Source organism: Calypte anna, chromosome 3, assembly GCF_003957555.1.
Source record: "Calypte anna isolate BGI_N300 chromosome 3, bCalAnn1_v1.p, whole genome shotgun sequence".
NCBI classification, from domain to species: domain Eukaryota; kingdom Metazoa; phylum Chordata; class Aves; order Apodiformes; family Trochilidae; genus Calypte; species Calypte anna.
The window spans coordinates 55,792,111-55,806,560 of NC_044246.1; the positions used below are offsets into that span (position 1 = coordinate 55,792,111).

A 14,450-nucleotide genomic window follows, 5' to 3' on the forward strand; every position below is an offset into this window, starting at 1 on the left:
TTGGATCTCATTTATATTTATATATCTTTATATATAAATATATTCAATTTTATATGTATAATGTAACTTTTATATGTGCTATACAGATACACACATACAAAAAGTGTGCATTATATATATTCTCAAGCATTCACATAAAACCATATGTATAATTATAATCTTGTTTATAAACTTTTGCATATACACAAAATCATCTAATTCATAGTAACTACAAACTAGTCAACAGCTTCACTATCTCCACCAGATGGTGACCCAAAGCATGTTTAAATGAGGTGAAAAAAAGAACAAGAACAAAGAACTAATCTACATTTAAAAACACTCTCAGGAGACTGCACTGGCTGATAGTGAATACCAAAAAAGATTTCTCAATCTCCAAATTAAACAGTGGAAATTCCACCTCAAAATGCTGAATGAAAAAAAATATTTTCATGGGCAGAAAGTTGATGAAAAGTAGCCAAAGATAACTTGAAAAAAGAACACGGAAAAACAATTCTCCTCACACCCACCAGCAACTATGAAAATATAATGATCAATGAAATATCAGGATTGTTTGGGGTTTTTTAAATTCTGCTAGAAAAATTATCCAAAAGTGGTTTTTTTTGAAAATCTTTGCTTTTCTAAAGTTAAATTCTCAAAAATATATGAATACTGTAAATTAAAAACTTTCATACAACCTCAAACAATAAAATGTCATGCAACTATATAAAATACATGGCACTCAATATATTACCCTCAGTCTCATGAGAGCTCTCTTAGATAATTATATAAAAAATAAAAATCAGAGTAATGACATTTGCTATCATTAAGACACTAGAAATCCTCTTCTACTGTAATTAAATAACTATTCCATTGCTTTTTCATATGCTAAATGGTTCTCTATGTAAAGGATAAAAGCCAGATACTTCTATATTCAATCTATGAACTGAATATCTAATAGGTAAGATGACCTGTTGGTTTTTTTTTCAGCATTTAACTTAACAGCTCAACATACTGTAGTTGACCTCAGGTTGGCACTGGCAGCCCAGCTTAGTGAAGAAGAAACATAAGCAAGATAAAAGAATGCAGGAGAGACAGTAAGTTGATTCAGTGGTGGGTAAGGGGTGGTATTTTGCTTTGTTCCAGGTGGTAAACTGGTCAAGGAATGAACATGAGTAGAACTTGATGAATGATGGTATATTACAGAAGAAACTGGCATTTGAGACTCCATTAAAGAGTGATGAAATGCTGCAGCAGGTGTTGTCAAAATGCCCTTCAGGACAGTGTCTTTGTTCTGAATAATAACTGCACTGTATGAAGATGGCAAAGACATCATTCATTCTTGATGACTCCAAAATAGGAGATTTGCAAAACATCCATATTCAGCATTTTCAAAATCCAAAGCATGCGTGCCTACAATATTCAGAGAAAACATTCCTTCTCTGGGTTTGCTCAAGGATCCATACAACTTCTCTGCCAAATCCTATTTGGAAAGCCTCAGCATGGCTTTTGATGTCAGAAGAGCAGAACGTCTTATGTCTTCATTATTACCAATGGTTTCTTGTTGTTGATACAAAGAGAGTATCTCAGACTATCTCTATGATTTTCAACAAAGTTTTGTCTTAAAACATTTAGATGATTTCTCTGTGTACTTCTGTTGGCAAACTTAACTCTGCTACCTCCACTGAGAGATCAGGCTTGGAGAAACTTTATCAAAATTATTCTGAAAACTCTGTGGGAGTGGAGGTGTGGAGTAGCTGTTGGGAGGTACACTGACTCTGAAGTTTGAATCTGAATGAAGAAAGTGTCTTAATTTCAAAGAAAGTGCCAGTAGAAGGAAGTCAGAACTCTCTGAACTGACATTTAAAAAAAAAAAAACAAAACACCTGCACCTGTTTGAACTTCATTTCTTGCTTTACCAAAGGTATTTGTTACAGCATAATTAATTTAAAGACTTCGAGACTGCTGTGATCCATGTGGTCTTGCATTGTTTATGGAACTATTAACCAGGTAACTGATAACAAAGCAGCTTGGCTACCTCTTGAGCTTGAAGGCTGGGCTCCTGAATTCGTTGGAAGCAGAGAAAGAAGCTTGCTGCTTATTGTTTAGAAAGGTCATGTTGGTTTGATCATTTACTATGTCCATTCCAATTTGCATGTGAAAGCTACCAAATATTGTTATTTTTTCTGTGGATTCCTTATCAAAGGAACTTACCTGTTCCCTTAGAGAGGACTGACTCAAAGGTGGTTCCAGTGCAGGGGAAGAAAAATCAAAATAAAATTTACTGTTGGAAGACATGGTTGGGCTTGCGAAGTTCATTGTTAATTGCAACTTTGATAGTGTCCTTCCATTACTGTCTGAAATATTCTTTGAAAGACCTGGAACAAATGAACTGAAGATTTGTGCTTGCAGAGATGATGCATGTGCAGAGAAGCTAATTACTTTCGCTCTGTGACCTAGTATTTTAATGGCAGATGTTTGTTCAGAGGTACTGTCACACTTTTCAGGTGAACTAATGGGTGGCAATCTCTCTGCTGGGAAAGAAAACAGTTTACTAAATGAGAGCCACCAATTTTCTGATGGCTCTTGAGATTCTTCTTTCAAATGATAGAAAATAGTCCAGAAATCTGCTGTTAAAGAAGAGGAAATATGTACATATTTTGTTTGAAAATCCAAGTAGTCTGAATTGCAGGACTTGTCAACTCTGTTTACAATATCTGGCTCTAAGATAGAAAAAGCTGATTCTTCATTTTCATTTCTTCCATAAAATGCATTTAAATTGTTCTCCAGTACTTGATTTCTGAGGGTATCATTTGGCTTCAGAAAATAAAACGAATTTTTAAAATAATGTGTCCAGTAATTGCTATAAATATGTATATGCTGTCACTTTCCAAATATATGTCAGTCAATGATCATTGATAAACAGGCAGGGTAGTTACCATATCCTTAAATGCTGAGCTTGTCCAGTCTACTCCTACCAGAAATGTTGACAATGTTAGTAGCTCTCTGCTATGTCCTAGGACTAAATTTGTTGGTTGGATGTCAGGAATAATTTTTATGTATGTTTTTTTCATGTTTTGAAAGCCAGGTGGGTTTCCATGTGGGGTCTCCAAAGAGGTTAAATTTGTAATGCCACCTGAGTGATGTTCCTTAACTTGCATAGATTTTCTAACATGAAATTCACTGTCTGCTGCTCACATGGAAGAAGTTTTCCTATCATAATTACTTTCTATCATTTCCAGGTAAAAATTTTCAGGTGCAAAGTCCAGAAAATCTAGACTAATTTTTGGGAATAATGATTTCTTCTCTGTAGGTGATACAGATATACTAGAAAGAGAGTGATGTCTGTCTTCTTGAATGGCAGAGGTGATGCGATGATGAAATACAGCCTGACTCCACCAGCTCCCAGGCTCCAAGATGTTGCTTACGTGCATGAAATTGGTTGTGCTGCTGCTGGAGGATGAAATCCACACAGTTTCTCTTTTGTGTTCGTAAGCAGTGCTGCCACTGCTAATGGGAGAGCGGAATGCTGGCTCAGAGTCAGAAGGATCCAACCCATCTGCCAAAGTCCCTGCTAACTCTGTATTAGCACTCCTGCTTTGAAGAAGAGAAACTGTGGCATTCACAGAAGGCTCTGTAACAGCATCTGCTGCATCAGAAGTGCCATGAAGTGAACTTCTAGAATGATTAAAAATATTTTCATTTGGTAGCTGATTCATCACAGTATTATCTAGGCCAATTTTTTCTGTAAAAGCAGCCAAGGTATCATTGCTGGTCTTCTCAGAAGCAGCTGACGTGGACACAGGTGGAAGAAACAAGCTGTACATGTTTTTTCTCTCTGAGTTCTCATCAAATGAGTTTTTACTCATTAAAAAAGGGAGAGGCCTTTGTTTCACTGGCAAAATAATTGGGGTTGAGATAATTCCCATGGTTTTGACCCCTTCTATCTTAGACTCTTGCTGCCTCTGTGGTCTTGAATGTGAGGATTCAGGTGAATTTCTCTTCATTCTGAAGATAACTGTAGGAGGAAGTCTTAATTCCTGCAGGTCTGTGTGTAGCAAGTCACACAGTTAATGGATTAATTGAAATATACAAAACTTAGCTGTATGTTCTTGGCTGTCTGCTTGTGGTCTAAAAATCAACTTACCAAGAACGGAAAATGGTGCCAGCTAGCTGAGTGAAAGGTTAATTTGCTTCTACTGGCAAGGACAGTTTATTTACCTACTGGTAAATAAACCTGGCTTATTTTTCTTAGTCTTTCTACTTTCTTTCAGAAGTTTCAAAGCCAAAGGACTTAATTGTTCATTTTTTATTTATACTAACATTAATAAGGTATTTACTTATTTCTGTAGTTGCAAGAACCAGAGTGAATTTGCTCATTTTGAGTACAGATTGAATGGCTCCACAAAAAGAAAAAAAAAAAGCACAATTTGGAAGAAATTTTCAAGGTTTTCTTTTTACTTCTACAGCTTAGTAAATTCAGCGAGCAGGCTGAATTCAGATAAATTATTTCACATTGTCTACTATACTGCCTGATTGCCAAGAGAAAAAAATGCTCCAGGAATTTTAAATCCTACTGTAACAACTGGTACCTTTGGAAAAAAACACAAAACCAAACCAACCAACCAATCAACAAAAAAAAACCAGAATAAAAAAACTAATAAAAAAACCCCCCAGATTCTAATTTATTTCAATGAAACACACTGAAAAAATTAATCTTTACAAAAACCTCGGATGAAAAGTGCAGAATTGTATCCCTGTGTTTTTAATAATGGTTAACAACTATCTTTAACAAACTAATAAATGTTTAGCAGTGCCTTACAAAATGATGCTTAGTCTCTAGGAAACAGTGATATCATAGAATTTGAGAAAAACTCAAAAGAAATCCCTGCTTTTTTTCTGAGCTAATAATAGGCTCATTTACTACCTTATTTTTTCCCTTAATCTTTCTAAATTAAAAGTAAACGATATCTGACACTGACAGCATTTTCCCTAGTAAAGTCTGATCCATCTCTTCTTGAAGTCAGTGGAAAGATTCCTGTTGACTCAGTGGAAGTGGCTTTGCTCCATAGGAACAATTCCACTTGGCTCCTGCGCCTGAGTAGTAAAGAACAGAAGATCCCAGCATACTATCTATCACTCTGGCTGCACAAGTGGGAGCTACACGATGCCTCATAACCTGAAGGCTTAAAACATTTCAGTAGTGTTGCTCTTTTTGGATTCTTTCATAAATCCCTCTCCCTGGCCTTGTTCTTTACATGGGTAGATACCATGAGTGACAAAAAGTGAGTCCCTTTCGTACGAGAGCCACAGAAACATGGTAAAAATCAACACCAAGTTTGGTTCTGTTCTCACTTACCCCATTCTTACATGGGTCAGTGGAGTTACACCTGATTTATTTCAGTATAAATGAGAACAGAACTGAGACATGACCCTTGACATTATAATAGTATGAAAAACACACCTTAAAATACAATAAATTGCTCTAGACACAGTACAAGGAAAAATGTAACACAGGATTTCTTACCATTGTTTGGCTTATCGTTTCTATTAGTATCAGGCATGTTAGTGGTGACAGTGGGTGGTGTAGGAGTAGTAGCATTTACAGTAGCTGGTAATAAAGATGAGAAAGAGGTGAACTTGAATGAAATTTGAATGTTAATGAGGTAAGACAAAATGGGAATAACGCATGACAATGTAAAATGAAACCAACTACACACAATGCCATAAATGTTAAATAAACATATTTTTTATGCACAAAGCGATGAATGGATATGAACTCAAGTTCCAGTCCTGCAATCTTCACTTTCACTGACTGCAGTGGGAGCTTTGCCAGTGTAAGGGTTGCAATATTAGTCCTGTACTGCTTTCATAAGCTCAAAAACGTCTTATGAGAGCTTCAGATCCAAACATCTGTGTCAAAGACAAGAAAATGTATCTTACAAGTTCTAAGATGCATACACTTAGAATATTGCTTTTGAAAAGAAAAATTGTCCTTGCCCAGAAAATTAAGGTAATGAACAAATGTGAAACTAAAATGTTCATGTAAGGATCCAATTAACTCCATAAAAGTCCACACACAATGGACAGAATTGAAATCAGTCTTGGAATAACTGGATTAAAGTTTATTTTTTAAAATTTTAATGTAGCATCTCATCTGTGCTGTTCCCACTGACCCTAGCAGGAGTGACTCCATACATCTCTTGCAAATATTTTCCAGGAGAACCAGCTAGAACAGAAAATTCAGAGTGAGAGCCTAACTGCACATTTCCCCAACAGTGGAGTGGGAAGGTATATAGGGTACAGAAATTCAAAGGCCATGCCACTAAGTTTTCAAAGAACAGTTTAGAAAATAATTTAATTTTGTCTGGTAACTTCCAGAGTATTAAAATACATTCCCTGAAAAATTTCTTTTTTTTTCTAAACTCTTTTTAAAATGTGAAGGTTGGTAGCATAATCTCAGTATTTTTGCAGAGTTTGACCAAGAACCAACCTGGAAAAGTAATTATATTTTGCTCAAGAAATTGCACTTCTGAGGTTTTGTGGGGTTGTTTCAGCTAACCTTTTTGCGTCTAAAACTCATAAACTCAGGTCTCAGAAGTAGGTTCATTTTCACGCTTCAATGAAACAAGAAACTTAGGGAAAGAGAAGAAGGAGTTGGAGACTGCATCAAACAGGTTCTTACTGGGAAAGTGAATATATAAGGCGACACCTTATAACACAAAAAAAGCTCTTCTTCCATGTAACTTCAGGGCTATACCATCTGAGACACAAGTCTTAAGGCTTATTAATTGCACCTTTCAGCCAATTCTGCAAGAGAAGTCATCTTCTAATGAAGAAAAATATTTGCTAAGGATAATGGAGAAAATGGGTCTTTCACCACACTGCAGATGGCATAATTTAGCATCCACAAAGCTGGTTACTACTGCACAACACACAACAAGCAAACAAACAAAAAAAGATCCAAATCCAAACTGGCCTCTCAGTTTAAAATAAGTCTGCAGTGCTCATGGAAATAGAGGAACATCTTTTTTTTTTTTATATAATTTTGATTATTATGACAATAGTGATGATGAGGAATGTGGTAAATCTGATGTGCCATTTCCAGTGACAAACACAGAATATCAGTGACACTTTACCAAATACTTTTCAGTGAAGTAAAGAATATTACCTTTGTGAAGGTACTCATAGTATTTATTGAAGATGTGATGGTCTAAGAAGGTAAGAGAGGCAAATTTGAAAGGTAGCATCTTTTATTAGAGGCATTAGCTTCTACTAGACAAGTTAATAAAGCTGGAAAAAAGGATGAGGCTTTTAGAAACACAGGCTTGCTTTGCTGAAAGTGTATCCATTTCTGCAGCCATGTTAACTGACCTAATCAAAGACATCCTCTCCCCTTTCACACTGTGCCATTTTAAAAAAGGAAAGCTCTCAGAGTTCTTCCAAGAAAATACACCAAGATCTTTATATGGTGGTAGTATCCTTGAAGTATAAAAAGACTAATACTGAATAATTGCTGTCACATATACCTAAGGCATCAAAGTAGCAGTATTTAGACCATATTGTGCTTTGTTAATACGATGACTGAAAAGCACTGTTTGGAATCTCATTATGGATACAACTGGCATTTCAGTTTCCCCATGGACAATACACTCCAAGCCCTTGAACCAAATTTACCTCTGGAAAATCTGGAAGAAGTACACTAAAGAGTGACACAGATCTCTTTCTGTCTTCCCAAGCAGACTGCATTTTCCTTTTTATTTTTGAGCTAAAATTGATTTATTTGTAAATGACAGTTTTGAAAGAGTTCTGAGACTTCCCCCTCCCCTTTTATACTTTATTCTTTCCCATCTCCACCCTCCACCATTCAGCCTGAGAAGGATTACAGAGCTAGACATTCTTTTTGGTGCAGCTGCTGCTGAGATTAAAGTTTAACATAGGATACCACCTGGTTAGCAGGTCTGTGTTCATGAAAGGGCTGTGGAAATGGGCTAATGTTGTTCATGGTATTTTTATAGAACCTCAGCCTCTAGGCCGAGAGGAAGGAATTAGCTGTCCTTGCATGTCCAGTGATTCACATGGAATGGAAAACTTTAGGGTTAACCTATTCCTTGGATTCAGCTGAGCTGATTTTTCAAGAGACCTTATTATTCCTTATATGTGGTAATTTTCATAATGTTAAACCATCAATAAGTGCTGTAACAAGTGTTTTATTAACTAATAACTGTTGGATTTCACAGTTTGACATTAAATTTTTACCTGCTAATCTAAAAGGATCCACTCTCAAAATAGTTTAATGAAAAGAAATTAATAATAGCCAGTTCCTTTATTTACATCTGCTCATTTTTTATTTACATATGTACTCACTTCTTATCCTGGTTAATATTTTACTGTCAAAATGTGCAGAAGGAAAATAGGTGGAGAAAGAAATGAAAGCATTCGATTAATTCAGTTCTGATATAATGGAGACTATTTGGAAAATGTATTATCAAGGGAGTCATCACATTTTTTTCCACATATTGTATGTACAGGACGCCCACACATTTGATGAGACTAAGGAATTTTTTTCTTTGTTTTCTTTTTTAATTATAGCTCACCCTTTCAGAAACAATAATAAATAAATTTAAAAAAAATAAAAAATGGAATTAAAAAATCAAGAGCAAGAAAGATGAAACTATGAAAATTACTTGGGCTTCTTACCTTGGCAAAGGCTTCCCAGGTTTGCACAGCTGGTTGGTTCGATTGCAGAAGAGGAAACTAAGTATGAGCCTTTAGAAAAAGAAAGTAAAATAATTAGGAAAATCTGGCTACTAGGTATGAGACACAAATATGTCTCAAAATACATAATATCTTGCAGTCACACAGTCTGCTTTCTAAGTTCTTTCAGTGGTGTTTTCCTCTTCTGTTGCAGCTCAGGGGTCATGAAAAGCCCAATGACGTGCAAGCTACAGTTTCTTACATATCACTCCCTGGTTTTATTTTGCGAAGTAACATTGCATTACATAAATGCAGCTTGTGTATGCTCTGTGAAATAGCTTTAAGGGGAGGGGTCAGTATGGCCACAGGATTTATGCAATCTTTGTAAGCAGTAACATGCACCTCAGAGAGGAAACCACTCTCTGTTGCTCTAGCACAGGTTACCCACTACACACTTCTGAGTAATCTACTTGTGACAGACACCAACCAGACAGAAGGTGATTAAACTTGTTCCTCTGCCCAGGGCGTGGGCATGATTAGTATTCTGGTATGCATGATTTATAAGCTGATAATGTTAGAAGTCCGTATCTTTATTGAATTATTCATAACAACAGGCCAACACTTTGATGAACTGGAGACAAAACCAGGGCACATGAGAATGGCTACAGAACTGCATTCATTCCACTTCATGTATCCCAGCAGCAGGTACAGCTGCTTTTGTACACTGTGTTGAAAATAATGGGACCATAGAGCATGGCATAATCTGAACCTACAGGGAGATCTGGCCTTTTGCTTTAACACTTCAGAATCATATTGATTCAATGAGGTTTTCTCAAGAAATACTCTATCCTTCCATAAAATGAAAGAGCCACCACCCATCAGCTCATAAATATAGCTAGGGAAGTATTTCCTGTCACGCCAGAACAGATGAAGCATGGGGCTCAACAATCATGTCAAGTTACAGACACCTCTATGTGCATTGCTGACATATATAGGACAGCATTTAAAACATGATCCTCAACAAATATTAGAGCTTAGCATTTATTTTTTTAGTAGATAAAGAAATACAGGCAAATTCACTTCCTCGGTACGCTTCCTATGAATTCCAGGAAGGATGTTCTAGATGAACATTCTACATCCTCCGTGAGACTTCTCTTTCCCCAAAATACATTTGCTAACATTAAGCAATATAAGCTATAAGTGATCTCTTCTTGGTTCTGTGTAAAGGAAAGAAAGTCAGCTCAGAAAATCTGTGGACCTTCATATTTTCTTCAACAACTACTTAAAAAGGAGATTCTGGTTTTATTTGGTGAAACTAAAAATCCAATTAAACTTTACAAAACACTTAATTCAGAACACTGTATAAAAAGCAGTATTTAAAGTGAATATATTCAGTAAGCTTTTTCAAGCTTTAATTAGGTAGAATTCTGTCCAGATTAGACTTTCCACTAAAGTGGAAACTGTCCACTAAAGAAAATAAAATGATTGGCTGCAAACAAATAATTGCTACCTTATGAAGCCAAATGTCATGGTAAGTAATGTGAACAGCAGATATGGATGTTTATTATGGATATATTCATGCGATATATCTCACTCCAAATATCTAAAACTCAGACATCCGTATCTGCTCGTCATGCTAGACTTTATAGTCAGTGGAGAGGAACAGGCACTCCTACAGCAAAAAACTTCTGACTTCATTGAGGCATCTTCTCCAGTATGAGAAGCACTGACCTTTGGAACAGCCTTTTTCATTCCACTACTCAGAAGCAGCCCTGAGGCCGATTAGCTCAGTCTGAAACTTCATTCAGCAGCCTAAGGAGGACAAATCTCACCATGAGTTAAATCAAACAGCGAACTTAAGAATCCTTCTTGCCTTTGGGTATGAACTTGCATGAAGTGTACATGAAGCAAATTCAATTGCTAGCATGGACAGACATGTGGTCATGTTCCCCTGACACTGAGTAGATCATACCCTGCTGTAGGTGTAGCCAGTGCAGACTTCAAAATCAGTACCAGAATATGATTAAATGCTCCTCAGTTAGACTGCACTGAGCTGTGAACTAGTGCTGTTCACTATCATCACCTAGGCTACTTGTTTTAAAATTAGTCCAGATACTCGGGCTGTGTACATATAGCTTTAAATGCAAGCTGTGTGAAGGTATGGCAATAAAACCAGAATTCCATCAAGTCTTCCAGAAACACCCCACCGTGATTGCACAGCTGTGAAAACATGAGTCTAAGGAATAAACTAGGAGAAGGTAAAACTATGAAAAGATTATCTGGAACAGTTTGCCAGTGTTTTTATGCTCTGTAAATCTACTTGTAAAAGCTTTGTCTGAAAAACCATGAAAATAATACCCCTTGAAAAATGTAAGCACTATTCAGGCACAGATATGTTGAGATCACTGCTAAATGCTTGTTTTGTTTGCATTTTTTGTTGTTGTTTTTTAGGGATTTTTTGGTATTTTTTTAAAGTTACATGATGTTTCCTGGGGAAGCACTATTAGAGCTGAGCAAATCCCTCTTTTCTGCATAAATCCTTCCATTGCTGCTAAACGAAGCCTAATCAGTTAGAGTCATCTCCCCGCTGTCAGAGGTTTATTCATGGTTGATAGCCTTACTCATCAACTCTTATGTTGAAAGCTGGCTTTACAATGCAGGCTTTTATTCAAGAAGATGAAGAGAAGAAAATTCTAACAACTCCATCTCTGGGATTACTAACCATTTTTGAAATGGCACTGCACCCTTCATTTTTGTTTAGGAAACACTACGGTTCAGGAAAATTATAGCACAGGGTGTTATTTAACATCTTTGAAAGAAAAAGACTGGCTAGGGAGTTAGATTTCTCGTAGGTTTAGTTAGAGGAAATAACAATCCTTATATATAGATATACTTTATGTGGCTTGTATAGACACCGAGGCAGAACATACAATAGCTAGTATATGTTTCTAAAATAATTCTCTGCTGTAAGGAAACTGCCAAAAAATGAGATCCCAGGGAATAAAGCTGTGGAATGATAAATGTATTGTTTCCGTGACCGCCACTGTGATACTATATTTGTTTCACAGGACTGTACAGTCTTTAGTAGAAAGGAGAACAAGATCCATACTCCAGTCAGAATTAAATGAGACCTCAACATTTACAGAGGCCTGGGTAGGTTAATTCAAAAGAAGTGTCAAGGTAGTCTTCACAGTGTAGTGGCGTATGACTTTCTGGGAAGTTCTTTCCTGTCAGATCAGTTTGTATTGATGGAAAAGCAATACGTTTTTAGTCCAGAATGACTTCATCAGTCACAATCAATGCTTAGATCAGCCTTTTCTTTGTTCTGGTAGAGGAGAGAAGGCACCTAGTAGCTTGTATTTTTATAGAGGTATTGCATAAATTCTTATGTAGCAGAGGCATGCTGAGAGCTGTCCCAGCGAGTTCAGTTATGAATGAGTACCTCATGTTTTGGTTTAAGTAAAGTAAAGCAAGCAAGATGGGGTTTTAGCCACCCTAATCCCTCATAAAATATTAGATGCAGAAACTAGCACGCCTTAATGATGCCAGCTTCTGTTTCAAGCTAAGATTCTCAGAGTGCTGACAGATGCTCTGTCAGGAGATGCTAATTATATTGACACTATTTAAACTATGTTTAAGCAAATAAGTAGTCAGGTGTCAGAGTAGCAAGAAGGCAAACTGGAGAGGACAACATTAGATATTAATAGACTCCACATGGTTCAGAAAGAAGTAATATTTGTTTACTTTTTTGTTTGGGTGGGTTTTTTGGTGGTTTTTTTTTTCTGTTTGTTTGTTTGATTGGTTGTGCTTTGGTTTTGGTTTTGTTGTTTTTTACAGATGTGTAATTGCTACATCAGGAAGGATCCAAGTCTGTGGACATGGCAGTTTAATACCAGTTGATTTTCACAGACATCGTATGTATGTATATGGGCTAATGCTGGCATGATTCAGATTTTCCCCTATGCATTTTATAATTACCCAAATATCTCTGAAGTTGTTCCTAATCAAAATATTTTCTTTCTGGTTTTTTTTTTTGAAATAAGACTGGTCCAAAGTGAGCAAGATTTTTCAGTTTTAATTTTTTTTCCTGGAAAAAATGATCCAATAGAAAAATGTCAACCATCTGTAATAATATACACATATATGAGAATTACACCTGAATGCTTATGTGTCTGAGCCATGAAAAGGTTGGACAAAGTATTGAAATTTATCCTCTGGAGTAATCTACAGGAAGAAAGACCTTCAGTAATTACCAATTAAAAGAAGGACTAATATTGTGTCATCAGGAAGATAAAATCCAGTGATTTTGATCAAAACTTTTCTTCCTGTATGTCTCCTTTCACTTAAACATTTCTCCTAGTTTTCTGTCTCATATGCATTATTGTTTGCTTTTGCTGGTGCTGCACACACATCACAAGACTATCGAGTACTCTTTCTGGCTAATTAGAGAGCCAGAAGTATAAAAACATTCACTAAATGGTTCCTTCACTAATTTTTTTCCTCCAGAGATCTTACTTGAGGCTAGCAGGTGCTTTCCTGTTATCTCCATTTTGTATAAATAGAAGGCCAATAAACAAACTACTTAGTAAAAACTTCGATCTGCAGATGATATCCAGCAGCAACTCAATACACTTATGGGACTTGATCTTACTCTTTAGGAAACCAAATCATTGATTTAAAAGCCTCTGTGTTTGGTAGAACTTGAGATAAAATCTGAAAAAGGTAAGACCTAGTAGTTTTTCTTCCACAGGAAATCTCTCTATTTTTCTTTTTTTTTTTTTTTTTTTTTTTTTTTCCCCTGCTGTGCTGGTATATATATACAGTATAATGCAGAAGTGTGGGAGGAAAGCAAGCAAAAAAGATTTGGCAAGGCATACTCACCACAACTCAAATTGTTTCCTGCTTTCAGTGCCGAAGTTGGAATACTCCAGAATTCGTTTTCCCAGTCTACAATGTTTCCTTTCACATCACAGCTGAGGTTGGCCAGTGTTTGTGCATTCATGGTGAAATTCCAGAGGCGGAAGTTGTAAATGTCCCCATTTAGAGAGCTCACTTCATTGCTGTTAGAGCCCAACACCAGCCTCCCATTTCCAGGGATTACTTTGCCAGAGATATCCGGACAATACACTGTGTGATAGGTGCTTTTGACATATATACCTATACTGCGTGAGAAGCTATCCCTTACAATACAGAGCTGTTGAAAGGTTTCTGTGAAAAACTCTGCATTTCGGGGCAATGCATTCTCAAGGATGCACTGTGTGCCTGAGATGGACAGAAAATGGCCTTTTGTGGTCTTCCCAAAACTGAAGAATTCTGTTGACAGTGCATCAGTGTATGAGAAAACCTTCCAGTCATCGTTGTCATCGTTGCTGCCCTTGGTTGCTTCGAAGCAGAGAGTAAACTGGCTGAGCTCTGGCACTGAGATAGTCTCTGCCACAGACACAGCATCGATGTCAGGAACCTGGGGAATGATGACTTTCTGATTTCTCAGAGACACAGCAACTAGAACCAAAATCAGATAAATAAATTAACAACAACAACAAAAATTCATCTTATGGGAATAGCGCAGACCAGCAACAGGGGTTGAAGTAACATTCATGAAATGCAACAGTCATGAGGCGGCTTTTAGCACAGTAACGCAGGAAGGGGAATTCGGCTTGGGAATGCATGAAGCTGAAATCATGCAGAATTGCTTTGCAATGTCAGAGAATGCTGAGCTACACAGACTTAACAACAACCTCTGAAGTTGCATTAAGAGCAATACTAAGACATAGTAC

The 14,450-nt window shown here is 36.7% G+C and overlaps 1 protein-coding gene across 1 annotated transcript in view; it reads right to left on the minus strand.

Annotated features, from left to right (window-relative positions):
* Positions 1–14,450, minus strand: part of ADGRG6 (adhesion G protein-coupled receptor G6) — a 111,569-nt gene that overhangs the window by 48,407 nt on the left and 48,712 nt on the right. The window contains 3 exon segments of the mRNA XM_030448117.1: positions 5,504–5,587; positions 8,677–8,745; positions 13,555–14,175. Coding sequence (XP_030303977.1) covers positions 5,504–5,587; positions 8,677–8,745; positions 13,555–14,175 — 774 coding nt within the window.